The 22,808-nt window shown below is 44.6% G+C and overlaps 1 protein-coding gene across 1 annotated transcript in view; it reads right to left on the reverse strand.

Moving 5' to 3' along the window:
• The window catches only part of LOC139379279 (protein kinase C-binding protein NELL2-like), a 109,306-nt gene that overhangs the window by 63,284 nt on the left and 23,214 nt on the right, over positions 1-22,808 (reverse strand). The window contains exons 5-12 of the mRNA XM_071122081.1: positions 18,324-18,420; positions 14,818-14,890; positions 14,363-14,445; positions 13,685-13,813; positions 10,143-10,245; positions 7,919-8,010; positions 3,241-3,343; positions 1,669-1,803 (exon numbers count right to left, since the gene is read on the reverse strand). Of these exons, the coding sequence (XP_070978182.1) occupies positions 1,669-1,803; positions 3,241-3,343; positions 7,919-8,010; positions 10,143-10,245; positions 13,685-13,813; positions 14,363-14,445; positions 14,818-14,890; positions 18,324-18,420 (815 nt within the window). The remainder of the gene's footprint in view (positions 1-1,668; positions 1,804-3,240; positions 3,344-7,918; positions 8,011-10,142; positions 10,246-13,684; positions 13,814-14,362; positions 14,446-14,817; positions 14,891-18,323; positions 18,421-22,808) is intronic.

Genomic DNA, 22,808 nt, shown 5'->3' on the forward strand with positions numbered 1-22,808 from the left:
TATTTTCCCTTGTGTACAAATGTCATATTATATATATAAAATGACATTTGTAATGTCTTTATTGTTTTGCAACTTCTGTATGTGTAATGTTTACTGTTCATTTTTATTGTTTATTTCACTTTTGTATATTATCTACCTCACTTGCTTTGGCAATGTTAACACATGTTTCCCATGTCAATAAAGCCCCTTGAATTGAATTTAATTGAGAGACGCCAAAACAGAGACAGAAAGAAAGAGCAACATCAAAAGACAGTTGTGACTTATGCCAAACCTCCCTCCCTCCTTCCCTAGACAAGGTCACAGTCCATAACCCACAGTGGCCACAGAGACAAACCTGGCAGGACCATGGAGCAAGAAGGTTAGACACGCTGGTTATTAATGACAGGGGGGGTGATAGCAGCTTTAATTATGCACACAGACACTGACTAATCACCGAACCAAGTGTTCTCATTAGCAGCAGTTGGTTGGTCGGTGGGAGACTGTCTGTCTGTGACTGGCATGCTAAATAGACCTGGGCTCTGCATTGTAGCGTGGAGTATTTTTACCACCTCATGGTTGGAGTATGATGGGGAATAAGGTAGTAAGGCTCGCAGTATGAACAACCGGAGAGACTGCCAGCTGTGGAAAATTAACCTTGCTGCAATGTACCATGGGTATTTTTAACCCACCAGTGGTGGGAGTATGATGGACCGGGGCCTAAGGCTGTGAGGCTGGTCTGATGAGTGGAGGGGTCAGGGGTCGTAGCGGTAGTACAGGTCATTTATGGCTGTGAGGCTGGTCTGATGAGTGGAGGGGTCAGGGGTCGTAGAGGTAGTACAGGTCATTTATGGCTGTGAGGCTGGTCTGATGAGTGGAGGGGTCAGGGGTCGTAGAGGTAGTACAGGTCATTTATGGCTGTGAGGCTGGTCTGATGAGTGGAGGGGTCAGGGGTCGTAGAGGTAGTACAGGTCATTTATGGCTGTGAGGCTGGTCTGATGAGTGGAGGGGTCAGGGGTCGTAGAGGTAGTACAGGTCTTTTATGTCTGTGAGGCTGGTCTGATGAGAGGAGGGGTCAGGGGTCGTAGAGGTAGTACAGGTCTTTTATGTCTGTGAGGCTGGTCTGATGAGTGGAGGGGTCAGGGGTTGTAGAGGTAGTACAGGTCATTTATGGCTGTGGGGCTGTTCTGATGAGTGGAGGGGTCAGAGGTCGTAGTAATGAAAGGTTTCCTAGAGATCATATGGAATCAGAAGAGCGTAATTATAAGCCCTCTAAATTTCTCCTGCTTAAAGTAGACGCCTCTGCTTGGAATCGTAGTCATCCCTGTACCTACTTACACAGCCCTACAGTATATGATTGTAATTTCAAACTAAGATAAACATTAAAAACAATGAAGTCCAAGCTCCTCGAAGGACCACTTCTAAATGAGGCATTGGAGTTTTGCACAACCAGCGAAGCTGGGCCACAACAGAGAAGAGAGCCAAAGATCACAAGGTGCACAACCAGCAAAGCTGGGCCACAACAGAGAAGAGAGCCAAAGATCACAAGGTGCACAACCAGCAAAGCTGGGCCACAACAGAGAAGAGAGCCAAAGATCACAAGGATTAGTAGATAGAATGGACTGAGGCGATGAAGATGACTTAAATGAGTGTTGGCTTAGTGATGCTATTGTTGTAGTAAGAGTACTGCACCTCCACAGTACGCGCTGTCATCCCTCAGGGCGCGGTAGCCATCTTTACAGCTGCAGCAGGACCCAGCCTCCAGGTTCACACATTCTGAGTTCTCCACACAGCTGGGACTGTGGCCCTCCACACAGAAATGATGACCTGAGAGGGGGAAAGAGACAGAGACTGTCTGGTCATTCTACAGCTGATAAATCACCCTTACTGGGTTGTCTTAAACCTGTGTGTGTGTGTGTGTGTGTGTGTGTGTGTGTGTGTGTGTGTGTGTGTGTGTGTGTGTGTGTGTGTGTGTGTGTGTGTGTGTGTGCGTGCGTGTGCGTGTGCGTGTGCGTGTGTGCGTGTGCGTGCGTGCGTGTGCGTGTGTGTGAGAGAGAGAGAGGGTGTGAGAGTGTGTGTTATACTAGACAAGGCGTGCTTTCTTTCCTCAAACGGTTTGTCCCTGTCTCGCCCCTGGCCATAGACAAATAACTAGATAGACAGAACAACAGGTATGTATGGCTGAAACCACGGTTCACTCTGCAGGAACACGGGTCAGGAGGAAACAAGACTTCATCAGAGAACAGTAACATGTTGTTTTTAGTTTTTATTTATTACAATTTTTATTGAATGTTTAAAACATACAATATACTTGCAGTGAAGCCGCTCAACAACTACATCACATGAGTCGTCTAACAGACTCCCATCCAGAGCGACACACAGAAGCAACCAGGATCAACGCCCTGCTCAAGGGCACGTTGACAGATCTCCCACAAGGTCAAACAACCAACAAAATGAACAGAAGAGAAAAAAAGAGAAAGACAAAGGACAACAGAAAACAACAACGCAAAAAACAACAAAGACATCAAGGACAACAAAAATCCCAACAGCAAGGCCAACTGAATATGTTTGAGTGCATGTATGGCACTATTTACCTGTGTGCATGTATGGCACTATTTACCTGTGTGCATGTATGGCACTATTTACCTGTGTGTGTGTGTCCGTGCATGTGCACGTGTGCATTTGAATGAGAGTGTGTGTATATGCATGTGTACAAACAACTGCACGGCATCAGCCTCCGGCAAACCGGCGTTAGCTGTAGAAACACTGGCCAGTAACGTGTTGTTAAGGCATGGTGGAAACTGGAATAGAACAGTATGTGTTGCTGTCACAGAGATGCATGGCTGTGTGCTGACCACGTCTAGTGTGTATGTGGGTAATATCATGAGGGCGTTCCAAATCGCCTATTCTCTTTATAGCGCACTACTTTGGACCAGGGCACATACGGCTGAGGTCAAAAGTAGTGCACTAAAAGTAGTGCATTTGGGACACAACCCAGGTTCCACCGTGAGAGAGAGGCCTCATTACCAGCCAAGCAGGAGACATACATCATCTTAGGAGAAGGAGGGAGCAGACCGACTTTTAATATCCATTCTCCCTTATCTATTACACAGAGCTTCAATACTATCTCACTATCACTCCAAGAATCTGTGTGTGTGTGCGTGTGCGTGTGCGTGTGCGTATGCGTGTGTGTGTGTGTGTGTGTGTGTGTGTGTGTGTGTGTGTGTGTGTGTGTGTGTGTGTGTGTGTGTGTTCCAGACCTACCTCTGCAGACTTTGCAGCAGCGGTCTGTAAGGGTGATGTGTTCAGACTCGGGGCAGGTCAGTTCAGGACAGGGAGCGTTCTCCACCCTCTGCATACTGTGCTTCTGTAAAAACCATGACACCACAGGTGCTTACAGTAACATCTCTGTCAATATCCATCTTCTCTGCTTTAGACATGGACATCCCACTTCTAACAACAATAGATCATTATATTAGATGCTAATATATCCAAATATATATTATATTTATTTGGTTTATTTATCTATTTGACAGCCATGAAAGCTTTAGTTTCATAAAATAAATACATCCCTGGGGTTTGCTGCTTTTCAACCTGTCTTTAGTCAAGCTGTTCTGTGAGACGTGTCTTTAGTCAAGCTGTTCTGTCCTGTGAGACGTGTCTTTAGTCAAGCAGTTCTGTGAGACGTGTCTTTAGTCAAGCTGTTCTGTGAGACCTGTCGTTAGTCAAGCTGTTCTGTGAGACCTGTCTTTAGTCAAGCTGTTCTGTCCTGTGAGACGTGTCTTTAGTCAAGCAGTTCTGTGAGACGTGTCTTTAGTCAAGCTGTTCTGTGAGACGTGTCTTTAGTCAAGCTGTTCTGTGAGACGTGTCTTTAGTCAAGCTGTTCTGTGAGACGTGTCTTTAGTCAAGCTGTTCTGTGAGACGTGTCTTTAGTCAAGCTGTTCTGTGAGACGTGTCTATAGTCAAGCTGTTCTGTGAGACGTGTCTATAGTCAAGCTGTTCTGTGAGACGTGTCTTTAGTCAAGCTGTTCTGTGAGACGTGTCTTTAGTCAAGCTGTTCTGTGAGACGTGTCTTTAGTCAAGCTGTTCTGTGAGACGTGTCTATATTCAAGCTGTTCTGTGAGACGTGTCTACAGTCAAGCTGTTCTGTGAGACGTGTCTTTAGTCAAGCTGTTCTGTGAGACCTGTCTTTAGTCAAGCTGTTCTGTGAGACGTGTCTATAGTCAAGCTGCTCTGTGAGACGTGTCTTTAGTCAAGCTGTTCTGTGAGACGTGTCTTTAGTCAAGCTGTTCTGTGAGACGTGTCTATATTCAAGCTGTTCTGTGAGACGTGTCTACAGTCAAGCTGTTCTGTGAGACGTGTCTTTAGTCAAGCTGTTCTGTGAGACCTGTCTTTAGTCAAGCTGTTCTGTGAGACGTGTCTATAGTCAAGCTGCTCTGTGAGACGTGTCTTTAGTCAAGCTGTTCTGTGAGACGTGTCTTTAGTCAAGCTGTTCTGTGAGACCTGTCTTTAGTCAAGCTGTTCTGTGAGACGTGTCTATAGTCAAGCTGCTCTGTGAGACGTGTCTTTAGTCAAGCTGTTCTGTGAGACCTGTCTTTAGTCAAGCTGTTCTGTGAGACGTGTCTATAGTCAAGCTGCTCTGTGAGACGTGTCTTTAGTCAAGCTGTTCTGTGAGACGTGTCTTTAGTCAAGCTGTTCTGTGAGACGTGTCTATATTCAAGCTGTTCTGTGAGACGTGTCTACAGTCAAGCTGTTCTGTGAGACGTGTCTTTAGTCAAGCTGTTCTGTGAGACCTGTCTTTAGTCAAGCTGTTCTGTGAGACGTGTCTATAGTCAAGCTGCTCTGTGAGACGTGTCTTTAGTCAAGCTGTTCTGTGAGACGTGTCTTTAGTCAAGCTGTTCTGTGAGACCTGTCTTTAGTCAAGCTGTTCTGTGAGACGTGTCTATAGTCAAGCTGCTCTGTGAGACGTGTCTTTAGTCAAGCTGTTCTGTGAGACGTGTCTTTAGTCAAGCTGTTCTGTGAGACGTGTCTTTAGTCAAGCTGTTCTGTGAGACGTGTCTTTAGTCAAGCTGTTCTGTGAGACGTGTCTTTAGTCAAGCTGTTCTGTGAGACGTGTCTATAGTCAAGTTGTCCTGTGAGACGTGTCTATAGTCAAGCTGTTCTGTGAGACGTGTCTATAGTCAAGCTGTTCTGTGAGACGTGTCTATAGTCAAGCTGTTCTGTGAGACGTGTCTATAGTCAAGCTGTTCTGTGAGACGTGTCTATAGTCAAGCTGTTCTGTGAGACGTGTCTTTAGTCAAGCTGTTCTGTGAGACGTGTCTTTAGTCAAGCTGTTCTGTCCTGTGAGACGTGTCTATAGTCAAGCTGTTCTGTCCTGTGAGACGTGTCTATAGTCAAGCTGTTCTGTCCTGTGAGACGTGTCTATAGTCAAGCTGTTCTGTCCTGTGAGACGTGTCTATAGTCAAGCTGTTCTGTCAGACGTGTCTATAGTCAAGCTGTTCTGTGAGACGTGTCTATATTCAAGCTGTTCTGTGAGACGTGTCTATATTCAAGCTGTTCTGTGAGACGTGTCTATAGTCAAGCTGTCCTGTGAGACGTGTCTATAGTCAAGCTGTTCTGTCAGACGTGTCTATAGTCAAGCTGTTCTGTCAGACGTGTCTTTAGTCAAGCTGTTCTGTGAGACGTGTCTATAGTCAAGCTGTTCTGTGAGATGTGTCTTTAGTCAAGCTGTTCTGTGAGACGTGTCTTTAGTCAAGCTGTTCTGTCCTGTGAGACGTGTCTATAGTCAAGCTGTTCTGTGAGACGTGTCTATAGTCAAGCTGCTCTGTCCTGTCAGACGTGTCTTTAGTCAAGCTGTTCTGTGAGATGTGTCTTTAGTCAAGCTGTTCTGTGAGACGTGTCTTTAGTCAAGCTGTTCTGTCCTGTGAGACGTGTCTATAGTCAAGCTGTTCTGTGAGACGTGTCTATAGTCAAGCTGTTCTGTCCTGTCAGACGTGTCTTTAGTCAAGCTGTTCTGTGAGACGTGTCTATAGTCAAGCTGTTCTGTCCTGTGAGACGTGTCTATAGTCAAGCTGCTCTGTGAGACGTGTCTATAGTCAAGCTGTTCTGTGAGACGTGTCTATAGTCAAGCTGTTCTGTGAGACGTGTCTATAGTCAAGCTGTTCTGTGAGACGTGTCTATAGTCAAGCTGCTCTGTGAGACGTGTCTATAGTCAAGCTGCTCTGTGAGACGTGTCTTTAGTCAAGCTGTTCTGTGAGACGTGTCTACAGTCAAGCTGTTCTGTGAGACGTGTCTATAGTCAAGTTGTCCTGTGAGACGTGTCTATAGTCAAGTTGTCCTGTGAGACGTGTCTATAGTCAAGCTGTTCTGTGAGACGTGTCTATAGTCAAGCTGTTCTGTGAGACGTGTCTACAGTCAAGCTGTTCTGTGAGACGTGTCTATAGTCAAGTTGTCCTGTGAGACGTGTCTATAGTCAAGCTGCTCTGTAAGACGTGTCTATAGTCAAGCTGTTCTGTGAGACGTGTCTACAGTCAAGCTGTTCTGTGAGACGTGTCTATAGTCAAGTTGTCCTGTGAGACGTGTCTATAGTCAAGCTGTTCTGTGAGACGTGTCTATAGTCAAGCAGTTCTGTGAGACGTGTCTATAGCCAAGCTGCTCTGTGAGACGTGTCTATAGTCAAGCTGCTCTGTGAGACGTGTCTATAGTCAAGCTGCTCTGTGAGACGTGTCTATAGTCAAGCTGCTCTGTGAGACGTGTCTATAGTCAAGCTGCTCTGTGAGACGTGTCTATAGTCAAGCTGTTCTGTGAGACGTGTCTATAGTCAAGCTGCTCTGTGAGACGTGTCTATAGTCAAGCAGTTCTGTGAGACGTGTCTATATTCAAGCTGCTCTGTGAGACGTGTTTATATTCAAGCTGTTCTGTGAGACGTGTCTATAGTCAAGCTGCTCTGTGAGACGTGTCTATAGTCAAGCTGCTCTGTGAGACGTGTCTATAGTCAAGCTGTTCTGTGAGACGTGTCTATAGTCAAGCTGCTCTGTGAGACGTGTCTATAGTCAAGCAGTTCTGTGAGACGTGTCTATAGTCAAGCTGTTCTGTGAGACGTGTCTATAGTCAAGCTGCTCTGTGAGACATGTCTATAGTCAAGCAGTTCTGTGAGACGTGTCTATAGTCAAGCTGCTCTGTGAGACATGTCTATAGTCAAGCAGTTCTGTGAGACGTGTCTATAGTCAAGCTGCTCTGTGAGACGTGTCTATAGTCAAGCTGCTCTGTGAGACGTGTCTATAGTCAAGCTGCTCTGTGAGACGTGTCTATAGTCAAGCTGTTCTGTGAGACGTGTCTATAGTCAAGCTGTTCTGTGAGACGTGTCTATAGTCAAGCTGTTCTGTGAGACGTGTCTATAGTCAAGCTGTTCTGTGAGACGTGTCTATAGTCAAGCTGCTCTGTGAGACGTGTCTATAGTCAAGCTGTTCTGTGAGACGTGTCTATATTCAAGCTGTTCTGTGAGACGTGTCTATAGTCAAGCTGTTCTGTGAGACGTGTTTGGTCTCTATAGGGATTATCATGGTGTGTTGTCTCTATAGGGATTATCATGGTGTCTCTATAGGGATTACCATGGTGTGTTGTCTCTATAGGGATTATCATGGTGTGTTGTCTCTATAGGGATTATCATGGTGTGTTGTCTCTATAGGGATTATCATGGTGTGTTGTCTCTATAGGGATTATCATGGTGTGTTGTCTCTATAGGGATTATCATGGTGTGTTGTCTCTATAGGGATTATCATGGTGTGTTGTCTCTATAGGGATTATCATGGTGTGTTGTCTCTATAGGGATTATCATGGTGTGTTGGTTCTATAGGGATTATCATGGTGTGTTGAGTGCAGGAGTGTTCTGTAGTCGATGCAAGCTAAGAGTATGTAGACATGTGGAGTGTATTGGATTTACCTGACACTCAAACAGTAAACAGTTTCCAGATGAATCCCTCACACTCTTCAAGTCCCCTTCCACGTACACCCTTCCTCTGAACAGACACACAGCTATGGACACACACACACAAATGCACACGTGCACACACACAGTTTTTAGTTATTCCTAGTCCCTTTTAACATTTTGAGCAAGGTACAGTAGCGTGTTATACACAGCTTAAGTCATTACTTAAATGGGTTTCATATTAACACTGGCTCCAGATAGCAGCAGGCTTTAAAGACCGGCCTTGAATTATTGATGTATATGTGAAGGCATTGAGTGCTGTGTACGTGGCGGGAGTATCCTAGCAACGCGGAGATGTAGTCAGTTATTAAGACAAGTCTTTATGATTGTGTGCTTCACACTGTGGGCTGAGGGATGGGGAGGAATGACAGAGCGAGAGATAGAGAAAGAGGGAACAGAATGGAGAGAGAGAAAGGGAGAGATAGATAGAGAGAGAGGGCGAGAATGAGAGAGAGAGAGGGCGAGAGGGCGAGAGAGAGAGAGAGATACAAAGAGAGAGAGAGACAAAGAGAGAGAGAAACAAAGAGAGAGAGATACAAAGAGAGAGATATACAAAGAGAGAGAGAAACAAGGAGAGAGAAACAAAGAGAGAGAGAGAGACAGAGAGAGAGAGAGACAAAGAGAGAGAGAGAGACAAAGAGAGAGAGAGACAAAGAGAGAGAGAAACAAAGAGAGAGAGAAACAAAGAGAGAGACAGACAAAGAGAGAGAGAGACAAAGAGAGAGAGAGACAAAGAGAGAGAGAGACAAAGAGAGAGAGAGAGACAAAGAGAGAGAGAGACAAAGAGAGAGATTCAAAGAGAGAGAGATTATTTTGGAACTTCTGTGAGTGGAATGTTTACTGTTCATTTTTATTGTTTATTTCACTATTGTATATTATCTACCTCACTTGCTTTGGCAATGTTAACATATGTTTCCCATGACAATAACGCCCCTTGAATTGAATTGAATTGAGAGAAATGAAGAAAAAAGATTTGATTTCAGGGGGCAGCGTGGTCGTGTGAGCTGTTCGTTATGAAGAGAGGATAAAGAGAGAGACAAAGAAGTGGGGTAGAGAGGAGACAGAGAGACAGAGAAGTGGTGTAGAGAGGAGAGAGAGACAGAGAAGTGGTGTAGAGAGGAGAGAGAGACAGAGAAGTGGTGTAGAGAAGAGAGAGAGAGACAGAGAAGTGGTGTACAGAGGTGAAAGACAGAAGTGGTGTAGAAAGGAGAGAGAGACAGAGAATTGGTGTAGAGAGGAGAGAGAGACAGAGAAGTGATGTAGAGAGGAGAGAGAGACAGAGAAGTGGTGTAGAGAGGAGACAGAGAGACAGAGAAGTGGGGTACAGAGGAGAGAGAGACAGAGAAGTGGTGTAGAGAGGAGAGAGAGAGAGAAGTGGTGTAGAGAGGAGAGAGAGACAGAGAAGTGGTGTAGAGAGGAGAGAGTGACAGAGAAGTTGTGTAAAGTGGAGATGGAGAGACAGAGAAGTGGTGTAGAGAGGAGAGAGAGACAGAGAAGTGGTGTAGAGAGGAGAGACAGAGAGACAGAGAGACAGAGAAGTGGTGTAGAGAGGAGAGAGAGACAGAGAAATGGTGTAGAGAGGAGAGAGAGACAGAGAAGTGGTGTAGAGAGGAGAGAGAGAGACAGAGAAGTGGTGTAGAGAGGAGAGAGAGACAGATAAGTGGTGTAGAGAGGAGAGAGAGACAGAGAAGTGGTGTAGAGAGGAGAGAGAGACAGCGAAGTGGTGTAGAGAGGAGAGAGAAACAGAGAAGTGGTGTAGAGAGGTGAAAGACAGAAGTGGTGTAGAGAGGAGAGAGAGACAAATAATTGGTGTAGAGAGGAGAGAGAGACAGAGAAGTGGTGTAGAGAGGAGAGAGAGAGACAGAGAATTGGTGTAGAGAAGAGAGAGACAGAGAAGTGGTGTAGAGAGGAGTGAGCGACAGAGAAGTGGTATAGAGAGGAGACAGAGAGACAGAGAAGTGGTGTAGAGAGGAGAGAGAGACAGAGAAGTGGTGTAGAGAGGAGAGAAAGACAGAGAAGTGGTGTAGAGAGGAGAGAGAGAGACAGAGAAGTGGTGTAGAGAGGAGAGAGAGAGACAGAAGTTCTGTAGAGAGAAAGTGTTAGAGAAAGAACATGAGAGGACTGTGTTGTGCAGATGTGAGAAGAACATGGCATGAGAAGGGTAGGTGTTGTTACTCACGCTGACACTCTTTGCAGCACGTGCCTGGCACATAGGCAGGGGCGGAGTCAGGGGGACACTGGGGAGGGGGGCACGAGATGGTCTCACACTGGACTGTACCATTCTAAATGAATGAGACAAAACAGATGTTATTAGTATGATGATCTAAACTCAGCAAGAAAAGAAATGTCCCTTTTTCAGGCCCCTGTCTTTCAAAGATAATTCATAAAAATCCAAATAACTTCACAGTTCTTCATTGTAAAGGGGTTAAACACTGTTTCCCATACTTATTGCACTTAAACACTGTTTCCCATACTAATTAATGAACATGTATCTGTGGAATGGTCGTTAAGACACTAACAGCTTACAGACGGTAGGCAATTAAGGTCACAGTGATGAAAACTTAGGACGCTAAAGAGGCCTTTATACTGACTCTGAAAAACCCCAAAAGAAAGATGCCCAGGGTCCCTGCTCATCTGTGTGAACGTGCCTTAGGCATGCTGCAAGGAGACATGAGGACTGCAGATGTGGCCAGGGCAATACATTGCAATGTCCGCACTGTGAGACGCCAAAGACAGCGCTACAGGGAGACAGGTCGGACAGCTGATCGTCCTCGCAGTGGCAGACCACGTGTAACAACACCTACACAGGATTGGTACATCCGAACATCACACCTGTGGGACAGGTACAGGATGGCAACAACAACTGCCCGAGTTACACCAGGAACGCACAATCCCTCCATCAGTGCTCAGACTGTCCGCAATAGGCTCCTCCCTCATCCTCATCCTTTTTGATTTTGACAACCCCCCCTTTGTTCAGGGACACATTATTCCATTTCTGTTAGTCACATGTCTGTGGAACTTTTTCAGTTTATAAATCTTGTTATGTTCATACAAATATTTACACATGTTAAGTTTGCTGAAAATAAACTCAGTTGACAGTGAGAGGACATTTCTGTATTAGTATGAACTGAATTCAGGAACAGACTCGATGTCTTGATCTCTGGGATCAGGAGAATCACATAGAGTTGATGCACTATAGATTTTTCAGACACAGGTTATGGTTTTCCATTCCGTGCCATCCCTTTAAGTCCCGGATAACTGTGATCATGAAGTGAACTATCCCTTTAAGGATAACTGTGATCATGAAGTGAACTATCCCTTTAAGGATAACTGTGATCATGAAGTGAACTATCCCTTTAAGGATAACTGTGATCATGAAGTGAACTATCCCTTTAAGTCCCGGATAACTGTGATCATGAAGTGAACTGTCCCTTTAAGTCCCGGATAACTGTGATCATGAAGTGAACTATCCCTTTAAGTCCCGGATAACTGTCATCATGAAGTGAACTATCGCTTTAAGTCCCGGATAACTGTGATCACGAAGTGAACTATCCCTTTAAGTCCCGGATAACTGTGATCATGAAATGAACTATCCCTTTAAGTCCCGGATAACTGTGATCATGAAGTGAACTATCCCTTTAAGTCCCGGATAACTGTGATCGTGAAGTGAACTATCCCTTTAAGTCCCGGAAAACTGTGATCATGAAGTGAACTATCCCTTTAAGTCCCGGATAACTGTGATCAGGAAGTGAACTATCCCTTTAAGTCCCGGGTAACTGTGATCATGAAGTGAACTATCCCTTTAAGTCCCGGATAACTGTGATCATGAAGTGAACTATCCCTTTAAGTCCCGGATAACTGTGATCATGAAGTGAACTATCCCTTTAAGTCCCGGATAACTGTGATCATGAAGTGAACTATCCCTTTAAGTCCCGGATAACTGTGATCATTAAGTGAACTATCCCTTTAATCCCGGATAACTGTGATCATGAAGTGAATTATCCCTTTAATCCCGGATAACTGTGATCATGAAGTGAACTATCCCTTTAAGTCTGGATAACTGTGATCATGAAGTGAACTATCCCTTTAAGTCCCGGATAACTGTGATCATGAAGTGAACTATCCCTTTAAGTCCCGGATAACTGTGATCATGAAGTGAACTATCCCTTTAAGTCCCGGATAACTGTGATCAGGAAGTGAACTATCCCTTTAAGTCCCGGGTAACTGTGATCTTGAAGTGAACTATCCCTTTAAGCCCCGGATAACTGTGATCATGAAGTGAACTATCCCTTTAAGTCCCGGATAACTGTGATCATGGAGTGAACTATCCCTTTAAGTCCCGGATAACTGTGATCATGAAGTGAACTATCCCTTTAAGTCCCGGATAACTGTGATCATGAAGTGAACTATCCCTTTAATCCCGGATAACTGTGATCATGAAGTGAACTATCCGTTTAATCCCGGATAACTGTGATCATGAAGTGAACTATCCCTTTAAGTCTGGATAACTGTGATCATGAAGTGAACTATCCCTTTAAGTCCTGGATAACTGTGATCATGAAGTGAACTATCCCTTTAGGTCACGGATAACTGTGATCATGAAGTTAACTATCCCTTTAATCCCGGATAACTGTGATCATGAAGTGAACTATCCCTTTAATCCCGGATAACTGTGATCATGTAGTGAACTATCCCTTTAAACCCACAGTGATTATAGATTGGACTGTCACCTTTAAACCCATAGTGATTATAGATTGGACTGTCACCTTTAAACCCACAGTGGTTATAGATTGGACTGTCACCTTTAAACCTACAGTGATTATAGATTGGACTGTCACCTTTAAACCCACAGTGATTATAGATTGGACTGTCACCTTTAAACCCACAGTGATTATAGATTGGACTGTCACCTTTAAACCCACAGTGATTATAGATTGATCTGTCCATTTAAGCTTACACTGACTATAGTGTGAACTGTCCCTTTAAACCACAGATATTATAAAGTGAACTGTCCCTTTAAGCCCTATATAACAGGTAGTAGAGAGTCCTAGCTTATAGCCTTATGTAAATGTGTTATAGTCTGATATAGCCTGTCGTAGTCTGTTATAACCTGTTAGAGTCTGTTATAGTCTGTTATAGTCTGTTATAGCCTGTTATAGTCTGTTATAGCCTGTTATAGTCTGTTATAACCTGTTATAGGCTCGTATAGCCTGTTATAGTCTGTTATAGCCTGTTATAGTCTGTTATAGTCTGTTACAGCCTGTTATAGTCTGTTATAGTCTGTTACAGCCTGTTATAGTGTGTTATAACCTGTTACAGTCTGTTATAATCTGTTACAGCCTGTTATAGTCTGTCATAGTGTGTTATAGTCTGTTATAGTGTGTTATAGTCTGATATAGCCTGTTAGAGTCTGTTATAGTCTGTTATAGTCTGTTATAGTCTGTTTTAGCCTGTTATAGTCTGTTATAGCCTGTTAGAGTCTGTTATAGTCTGTTATAGTCTGTTATAGTCTGTTTTAGCCTGTTATAGTCTGTTATAGCCTGTTAGAGTCTGTTATAGTCTGAAATAGTCTGTTATAATGTGTTATAGCCTGTTATAAGCTGTTATAGTATGTTATAGTAGGCCGTCATTGTAAATAAGAATTTGTTCTTAACTGTCTTGACTAGTTAAATAAAGGTTAAAAAAAAAATAATGATAATAATAATAATAAAAAATTCTTACATAGCAGGAACAGTTCCTGCATCCGTCTGTCCATCCCTCGTCCTCCCTGTACAGCTCTCCATTCATACTGCAGCTCCTCTCACAGTAACAGCCATCCAAACCCTGCATCTTCTCCTCCGCACGCGACAGCTGCACACACACCAAAACACAGATACAGAGTTAGTGTGTGTGTGTGTGTGTGTCAGCCCACTGTATGTGCACACACACATTTTTTGGGGGTCAATAGCCCGTTGTTACAGTCTGCTTTTTAACTCATTATTTATTCAACAACCCAGTGTTGCAGGACAAGGGAACCAGAGCCCAGTAAACCACATGGTGACAGAGATGTTCCATGTGCTGTAGTAAAGAACAGTAAATGGATGTTCCCTCACTTACCGTCTGTGTGAATAATTCGTACACTTATGCCTTGAACACTGACAGAACATCGGGCGGTGGTGTACACGGCTGAGCAGCTGTCCACAGCTACACCATTACTCTACACTAATGTACAGTACATTACACAAAGGAGTTGTAAGAAAAGCTAGCATGTCGACCAGAGAGACACAACAGAAGGGTGAATCTCAATCGTCTACAAGTGGCCTCCTCTCCTCTCCCTTCAAATCAATGCAGATGGAAAGAAGACAAGGAGAGGAAACCACTGTAGAAGATTGAGGCACCCATTGTCTTATGCTATAGTACCTTGCTGGAGGTCTTGGCTAAGACATCCTGCAGCTCCATGATCTTCTGCACCAGCCCATGGAAGTCATTGCAGGTGGGGCAAGCTGAAACACAGGTAAGTCATGGTAATGTAATGTTGGCATGATAGTTCCATTGTCAATGTCCATGTAACTGTACTGGCAAGCATATTAGAGCTATACTGTAAATGCATGTGTAGCTGATGTTGCCTTTGTGGGCATCTCATTTTAGATGCAGAGTTTCCAGACTTTTATAGAGGGTTTACAATAATGTACATGTCAGCATGTTAACATCAGAGTTTCCAGACTTTTATAGTGGCTGTACAATAATGTACATGTCAGCATGTTAACATCAGAGTTTCCAGACTTTTATAGCGGGTATACAATAATGTACATGTCAGCATGTTAACTTCAGAGTTTCCAGACTTTTATAGGTACTAAATGTAACTGTTCTCTTACTGCGGTTGAGGTCTGGACACTGGGAGATGTAGCCTTGAGGCATGACGACCAGCTGAACATCCTGCATTATACCCTGTAGAGACAGTGAGAGACGGGAGGAGGAAGAGAAAGGGAGAAGGGGAGAGAGGGAGAGAAAGCGAGAAGGGGAGAGAGTTTGAGGCAGAATAACAGATAGAGAAAGGGAGGAGAGAGAGAGAGAGAGGTTTAGACAGAATAACGGAGAGAGAGAGGGAGGAGAGAGAGAGAGAGGTTTAGACAGAATAACAGAGAGAGAGAGGGAGGAGAGAGAAAGAGGTTTAGACGGAATAACAGAGAGAGGGAGGAGAGAGAGAGAGGTTTAGACAGAATAACAGAGAGAGAGGGAGGAGAGAGAGAGAGGTTTAGACAGAATAACAGAGAGAGAGGGAGGAGAGAGAGAGAGGTTTAGACAGAATAACAGAGAGAAAGGGAGGAGAGAGAGAGAGGTTTAGACAGAATAACAGAGAGAGAGGGAGGAGAGAGAGAGAGGTTTAGACAGAATAACAGAGAGAGAGGGAGGAGAGAGAGAGAGGTTTAGACAGAATAACAGAGAGAGAGGGAGGAGAGAGAGGTTTAGACAGAATAACAGAGAGAAAGGGAGGAGAGAGAGAGAGAGTGGGAGAGGTTGACCTCAGATCATATCTATGCAGGATGAGTTAGCCTAGCTGAGCTCTATGAGTGTGACGTTAGCTGACAGTTGGAATCACTAGAAGCTAATGAGACAGAGATACAGAACCAGCTACCTGACAGTTGGAATCACTAGAAGCTGATGGACAGAAGTACAGAACCAGCTACCTGACAGTTGGAATCACTAGAAGCTGATGAGACAGAGGTACAGAACCAGCTACCTGACAGTTGGAATCACTAGAAGCTGATGAGACAGAGGTGCAGAACCAGCTACCTGACATTTGGAATCACTAGAAGCTGATGTCACACCACCCTGGATTACTGACCTCTGCCCTGAGCCTGCCTGCTGTTCTGTACCTTTCAGACTGCTCTGGATTACTGACCTCTGCCCTGAGCCTGCCTGCTGTTCTGTACCTTGTCACAACGTCCTGGATTACTGACCTCTGCCCTGAGCCTGCCTGCTGTTCTGTACCTTTCAGACTGCTCTGGACTACTGACCTCTGCCCTGAGCCTGCCTGCTGTTCTGTACCTTTCAGACTGCTCTGGATTACTGACCTCTGCCCTGAGCCTGCCTGCTGTTCTGTACCTTGTCACAACATCCTGGATTACTGACCTCTGCCCTGAACCTGCCTGTTGTTCTGTACCTTTCAGACTCTGCTCTGCATTACTGACCTCTGCCCTGAGCCTGCCTGCTGTTCTGTACCTTTCAGACTCTGCTCTGCATTACTGACCTCTGCCCTGAGCCTGCCTGCTGTTCTGTACCTTTCAGACCGCTCTGGACTACTGACCTCTGCCCTGAGCCTGCCTGCTGTTCTGTACCTTGTCACAACGTCCTGGATTACTGACCTCTGCCCTGAGCCTGCCTGCTGTTCTGTACCTTTCAGACTGCTCTGGATTACTGACCTCTGCCCTGAGCCTGCCTGCTGTTCTGTACCTTTCAGACTGCTCTGGATTACTGACCTCTGCCCTGAGCCTGCCTGCTGTTCTGTACCTTGTCACAACGTCCTGGATTACTGACCTCTGCCCTGAGCCTGCCTGCTGTTCTGTACCTTTCAGACTGCTCTGGATTACTGACCTCTGCCCTGAGCCTGCCTGCTGTTCTGTACCTTTCAGACTGCTCTGGATTACTGACCTCTGCCCTGAGCCTGCCTGCTGTTCTGTACCTTTCAGACTGCTCTGGATTACTGACCTCTGCCCTGAGCCTGCCTGCTGTTCTGTACCTTTCAGACTGCTCTGGATTACTGACCTCTGCCCTGAGCCTGCCTGCTGTTCTGTACCTTGTCACAACGTCCTGGATTACTGACCTCTGCCCTGAGCCTGCCTGCTGTTCTGTACCTTTCAGACTGCTCTGGATTACTGACCTCTGCCCTGAGCCTGCCTGCTGTTCTGTACCTTTCAGACTGCTCTGGATTACTGACCTCTGCCCTGAGCCTGCCTGCTGTTCTGTACCTTGTCACAACGTCCTGGATTACTGACCTCTGCCCTGAGCCTGCCTGCTGTTCTGTACCTTTCAGACTGCTCTGGATTACTGACCTCTGCCCTGAGCCTGCCTGCTGTTCTGTACCTTTCAGACTGCTCTGGATTACTGACCTCTGCCCTGAGCCTGCCTTTCAGACTGCTCTGGATTACTGACCTCTGCCCTGAGCCTGCCTGCTGTTCTGTACCTTTCAGACTGCTCTGGATTACTGACCTCTGCCCTGAGCCTGCCTGCTGTTCTGTACCTTGTCACAACGTCCTGGATTACTGACCTCTGCCTAATCCAATTGAAGGCATGTATCAAATTCTTGCTTGTAGTGAAACTCCCAAAATCATATCCATCCGTTATACTAATTTAACCCAATGGTTGTGTGGTCATAGATTGATTTCAGTGCAGTTTTGATTGGGACAGTGCCATCGCGTTGCTTGAGACGTGCCAGGGGCCTAGCCGCCGAAAGTAGGGGTGCTGAGGGTGCGCTCCCCATGTCGACAAAACATACATCATTTTGACAAACAGGATATGTTCTGTCATTTGTTGGAGGTTATCTAGCAAGCTTAGCAACGTTGGTCATTTGACTTGTGTTTGACTGCCGTTAGAAAGTGTTTCTGATCTGACAACACTATAGCCTACTTGTGGTGCGCTCTGTGCGTCGTGAGATAGCCTAGGCCTACTGCTGAAATGCGCTGAATTATTTGAGGAACATGATAACGCTCTGAATTTATGGATGGCCTGTTTCACAATTACAACAATGTCATTGGCGACTATCATTTCTGAAAATGTGTTTCACTTCCTGTGAAATCTTTACATAGTGACGCAGCCAAGCCGGCAAGGTGGCGCAGCAACAATCTTATTTGGGGAGAACCCTGGCATAGTGACGCAGCCAAGCCGGCAAGGTGGCGCAGCGGCAATCTTATTTGGGGAGAACCCTGGCATAGTGACGCAGCCAAGCCGGCAAGGTGGCGCAGCGACAATCTTATTTGGGGAGAACCCTGGCATAGTGACGCAGCCAAGCCGGCAAGGTGGCGCAGCGACAATCTTATTTGGGGAGAACCCTGGCATAGTGATGCAGCCAAGCCGGCAAGGTGGCGCAGCGACAATCTTATTTGGGGAGAACCCTGGCATAGTGACGCAGCCAAGCCGGCAAGGTGGCGCAGCAACAATCTTATTTGGGGAGAACCCTGGCATAGTGACGCAGCCAAGCCGGCAAGGTGGCGCAGCAACAATCTTATTTGGGGAGAACCCTGGCATAGTGACCGTATCTTGATTGTAAACTCTTTAAATGGGCACTTCCAATTTTTGCAGTATTTCCCAGGACACTGGATACATTATTCTCAGTATTGAAACTTAGTAGATTTTCAGGAAAATATGAATCCCTACAACATACCTTGAAGTATCCATGGGCCTGGTTCCTCTGTCCGAGCCAGATGGTGGTGTCAGAGGGAATGTCCATAGACGGATTCTCTATCACCCTCTCATAGATCCTAGAGGGCAAGAGGAATGAATACAAGGAGATACTATACTGTTTATACACAGAACAGACTGCAGGAGAGCATACTGTTTATACACAGAACATACTGGAGGATAGAATACTGTTTATACACAGAACATAATGGAGGATAGAATACTGTTTATACACAGAACATACTGGAGGATAGAATACTGTTTATACACAGAACATACTGGAGGATAGAATACTGTTTATACACAGAACATACTGGAGGATAGAATACTGTTTATACACAGAACATACAGGAGGATAGAATACTGTTTATACACAGAACATAATGGAGGATAGAATACTGTTTACACACAGAACATACTGGAGGATAGAATACTGTTTATACACAGAGCAGACTGCAGGAGAGCATACTGTTTATACACAGAACATACTGCAGGAGAGCATACTGTTTATACACAGAACATACTGGAGGAAAGAATACTGTTTATACACAGAACATACTGGAGGATAGAATACTGTTTATACACAGAACATACTGGAGGATAGAATACTGTTTACACACAGAACATACAGGAGGATAGAATATTGTTTACACACAGAACATACTGGAGGATAGAATACTGTTTATACACAGAACATACAGGAGGATAGAATAATGTTTATACACAGAACATACTGGAGGATAGAATACTGATAATAATAATACGCAGCATCATCTGGATCTGTGTGCAACAAAAGTTCAACATTCACCTTCTGCTACCGTTTCTGTCACGCCGTCTACACATACAGTTTGACCCAGACGTTTGATAAGTCCAACATACCACACAGAACACACTGCCTCTGCAATGCTGTGCTGCAAGGCAAACGCAGCGTTTCATTGGAAAGTCTTTCTGGTGTACCAAAACGCAGTGACGCTGTCGGTGTGTTCCAAGCGTAAAGCACTGGTACCCTAAAGGTATTCTCTCTCCCTCCATTCACGACAACCCTTTCTGCTCTCTCTGTGTCTCTCAATTCAATTCATGTGCTTTATTGGCATGGGAAACATATGTTAACATTGCCAAAGCAAGTGAAGTAGACTACCATTCAAAAGTTTGGGGTCACTTAGAAATGTCCTTGTTTTTGAAAGAAAATCAATTTTTTGTCCATTAAAATAACATCAAATTGATCAGAAATATAGTGTAGATGTTGTTAATGTTGTGAATGACTTTTGTAGCCGGAAACGGCTGATTATTAATGGAATATCTACATAGGTGTACAGAGGTTCATCATCAGCAACCATCACTCCTGTGTTCCAATGGCACGTTGTGTTAGCTAATCCAAGTCTATCATTTTAAAAGGCTAATTGATCATTAGGACAAGTACATTAGAGTGTCTAGTTTGAGAACACCAGTCTCAACGTCAACAGTGAAGAGGCGACTCCGGGATGCTGGCCTTCTAGGCAGAGTTCCTCTCTCCAGTGTCTGTGTTCTTTTCCCCATCTTAATCTTATCTTACAGTCTGAGATATGGCTTTTTCTTTGCAACTCTGCCTAGAAGACCAGCATCCCAGAGTCGCTTCTTCACTGTTGACGTTGAGACTGGTGTTTTGCGGGTACTATTTAATGAAGCTGCCAGTTGAGGACTTGTGAGGCGTCTGTTTCTCAAACTAGACACTCTACTGTACTTGTCCTCTTGCTCAGTTGTGCACCAGGACCTCCCACTCCTCTGTGAAGGGAGTAGTACACAGTGTTGTACGAGATTTCTTGGCAAATTCTCGCACGGAATAGCCTTCATTTCTCAGAAAGAGAATAGACTGACTAGTTTCAGAAGAAAGTTCTTTGTTTCTAGACATTTTGAGCCTGTAATCGAACCCACAAATGCTCATGCTCTAGATACTCAACTAGTCTAAAGATGGCTGGTATAATATTTTATTGCTTCTTTACCATTTTTTACAATCGCTAAGACCCATTTCTCAATACTTAGGCCACTTTTTCAAAACTCTTCACACAGTGAGCATAACAGCAGTCTATGTGGGCAAAACTATGGATCATTTTTCATTGCTTTGGCACAAAATGCATTCAATGACTACATCTTTCAATTTCCATGAACTCTTTTCTCACTCAAACACAACCACCACCAAAACTCTATGTACCTACAGGCCAATTTGCACATGTTTACATACTCTTTTCAAAACTGTTAAACTTAAGTTTAAACCCTAAAATAACACAAAATTGAATAAGACATACATTTCCTACATTTCTACAGTAATTCCGTTTTGAGATGTATTCTAAATCTAAAAAATGAAATACTATCAAAACAATTAGACCAACCACAGCTGATTCCCATTGTAGCTGAACACCTACCCAGGTGTTAGTCTTTCAATTTCATTACCATCTATACAAAAGGGGACATGGCTGACAGAGGAAGAAGAGTGGCTGGGAGAGGAAGAGGAAGAGGGAGAGAAGTACGTATGCATGGTGGAAGAAGACTGAGAGGAAGATCAAGAGCTGTAGTCTCACATGAGATTAGGGCCACTATAATTGATCATGTAATAAATCATGGTCTATCAATGAGAGAGGCTGGTCTGAGAGTGCAGCCAAATCTGCAACATTCAACAGTGCCATCTATTCTGAGAAATGTCCGGCTAAACAACAGGTAAGATGTTCGTTCTGCAAGGGCATCTGACTGAACCGAACATTACAGAAGTCAGTTGAGCAAAGCCTCCAAACCTACCTGTGTGTAATTGTTTTTGTATTCCTGCTTAGGACCCAACGGTTACCTCCTACAGGCGGGAGAGGTAGGATTTTCACTGCTGTGCAGGAAACTGCAATCGTTGATATGGTTATCAGAAACAATGGCATAAAACTCACAGAGTTTTATGGGACGAGTGTTGGCAGGCAATGTAAGCATAACAAATATTTCCTGAAACAACATCAAGTCAGGATGAAGCAGTTGTACACTGTCCCCTTTGAGAGGAACTCTGAACGAGTCAAGCAACTCAGGAACCAACAAGTCCAGGTAAGATGACTATATAATACAGAACTGGTTTTGAACTAAACCAAACAGGGCAGAGGCACACAATGGCATGTTTTAAGGTATAATGCAAACTACCGTAATAGCCTAACTCTTATGTTGCCTTGTGGATATATTTTAGAGAGTCATGGAGATTGAAGCCAGGCAAACACCCCACATATTCATCTTTGTGGAGTAGGCTGGCTTCAACTTGGCCAAAACACGGCGACGAGGAAGGAATGTTATTGGGAAAAGAGCCTCAGTGGACGTCCCGGGCCAGAGGGGTGCCAACATCACAATGTGTGGAGCAATATCCTCTGTTGGATTTCTGTTAGATAAACTGCTAATTGGGCCAAACAACACCGAGCGTCTCATTACATTCCTGGATGACCTCTATGGAAGGGGTGGGTCAGGTGAGGAAAGGGTTGCAGTGAGGCGGAAACGTTTGTAATTGTATGGGACAATGTGGCATTTCACCCCTCCCATACAGTCACAGAGTGGTTTGCAGCCCATCCCAGGATGATGTCCCTTTTCCTCCCACCTTACTCTCTATTCCTCAACCCCATAGAGGAATTATTCCTCAACCCCATAGAGGAATTATTTTCCTCCTTCCTTACTCTCCATTCCTCAACCCCATAGAGGAATTATTTTCCTCCCACCTTACTCTCTATTCCTCAACCCCATAGAGGAATTATTTTCCTCCCACCTTACTCTCTATTCCTCAACCCCATAGAGGAATTATTCCTCAACCCCATAGAGGAATTATTTTCCTCCCACCTTACTCTCTATTCCTCAACCCCATAGAGGAATTATTTTCCTCCCACCTTACTCTCCATTCCTCAACCCCATAGAGGAATTATTTTCCTCCCACCTTACTCTCTATTCCTCAACCCCATAGAGGAATTATTCCTCAACCCCATAGAGGAATTATTTTCCTCCTTACTTACTCTCTATTCCTCAACCCCATAGAGGAATTATTCCTCAACCCCATAGAGGAATTATTTTCCTCCTTCCTTACTCTCCATTCCTCAACCCCATAGAGAAATTATTTTCCTCCCACCTTACTCTCCATTCCTCAACCCCATAGAGGAATTATTCCTCAACCCCATAGAGGAATTATTTTCCTCCTTACTTACTCTCTATTCCTCAACCCCATAGAGGAATTATTTTCCTCCTTCCTTACTCTCCATTCCTCAACCCCATAGAGGAATTATTCCTCAACCCCATAGAGGAATTATTTTCCTCCCACCTTACTCTCTATTCCTCAACCCCATAGAGGAATTATTTTCCTCCTTACTTACTCTCTATTCCTCAACCCCATAGAGGAATTATTTTCCTCCTTCCTTACTCTCTATTCCTCAACCCCATAGAGGAATTATTTTCCTCCCACCTTACTCTCTATTCCTCAACCCCATAGAGG

Source organism: Oncorhynchus clarkii, chromosome 21 (assembly GCF_045791955.1).
Source record: "Oncorhynchus clarkii lewisi isolate Uvic-CL-2024 chromosome 21, UVic_Ocla_1.0, whole genome shotgun sequence".
NCBI lineage: Eukaryota > Metazoa > Chordata > Actinopteri > Salmoniformes > Salmonidae > Oncorhynchus > Oncorhynchus clarkii.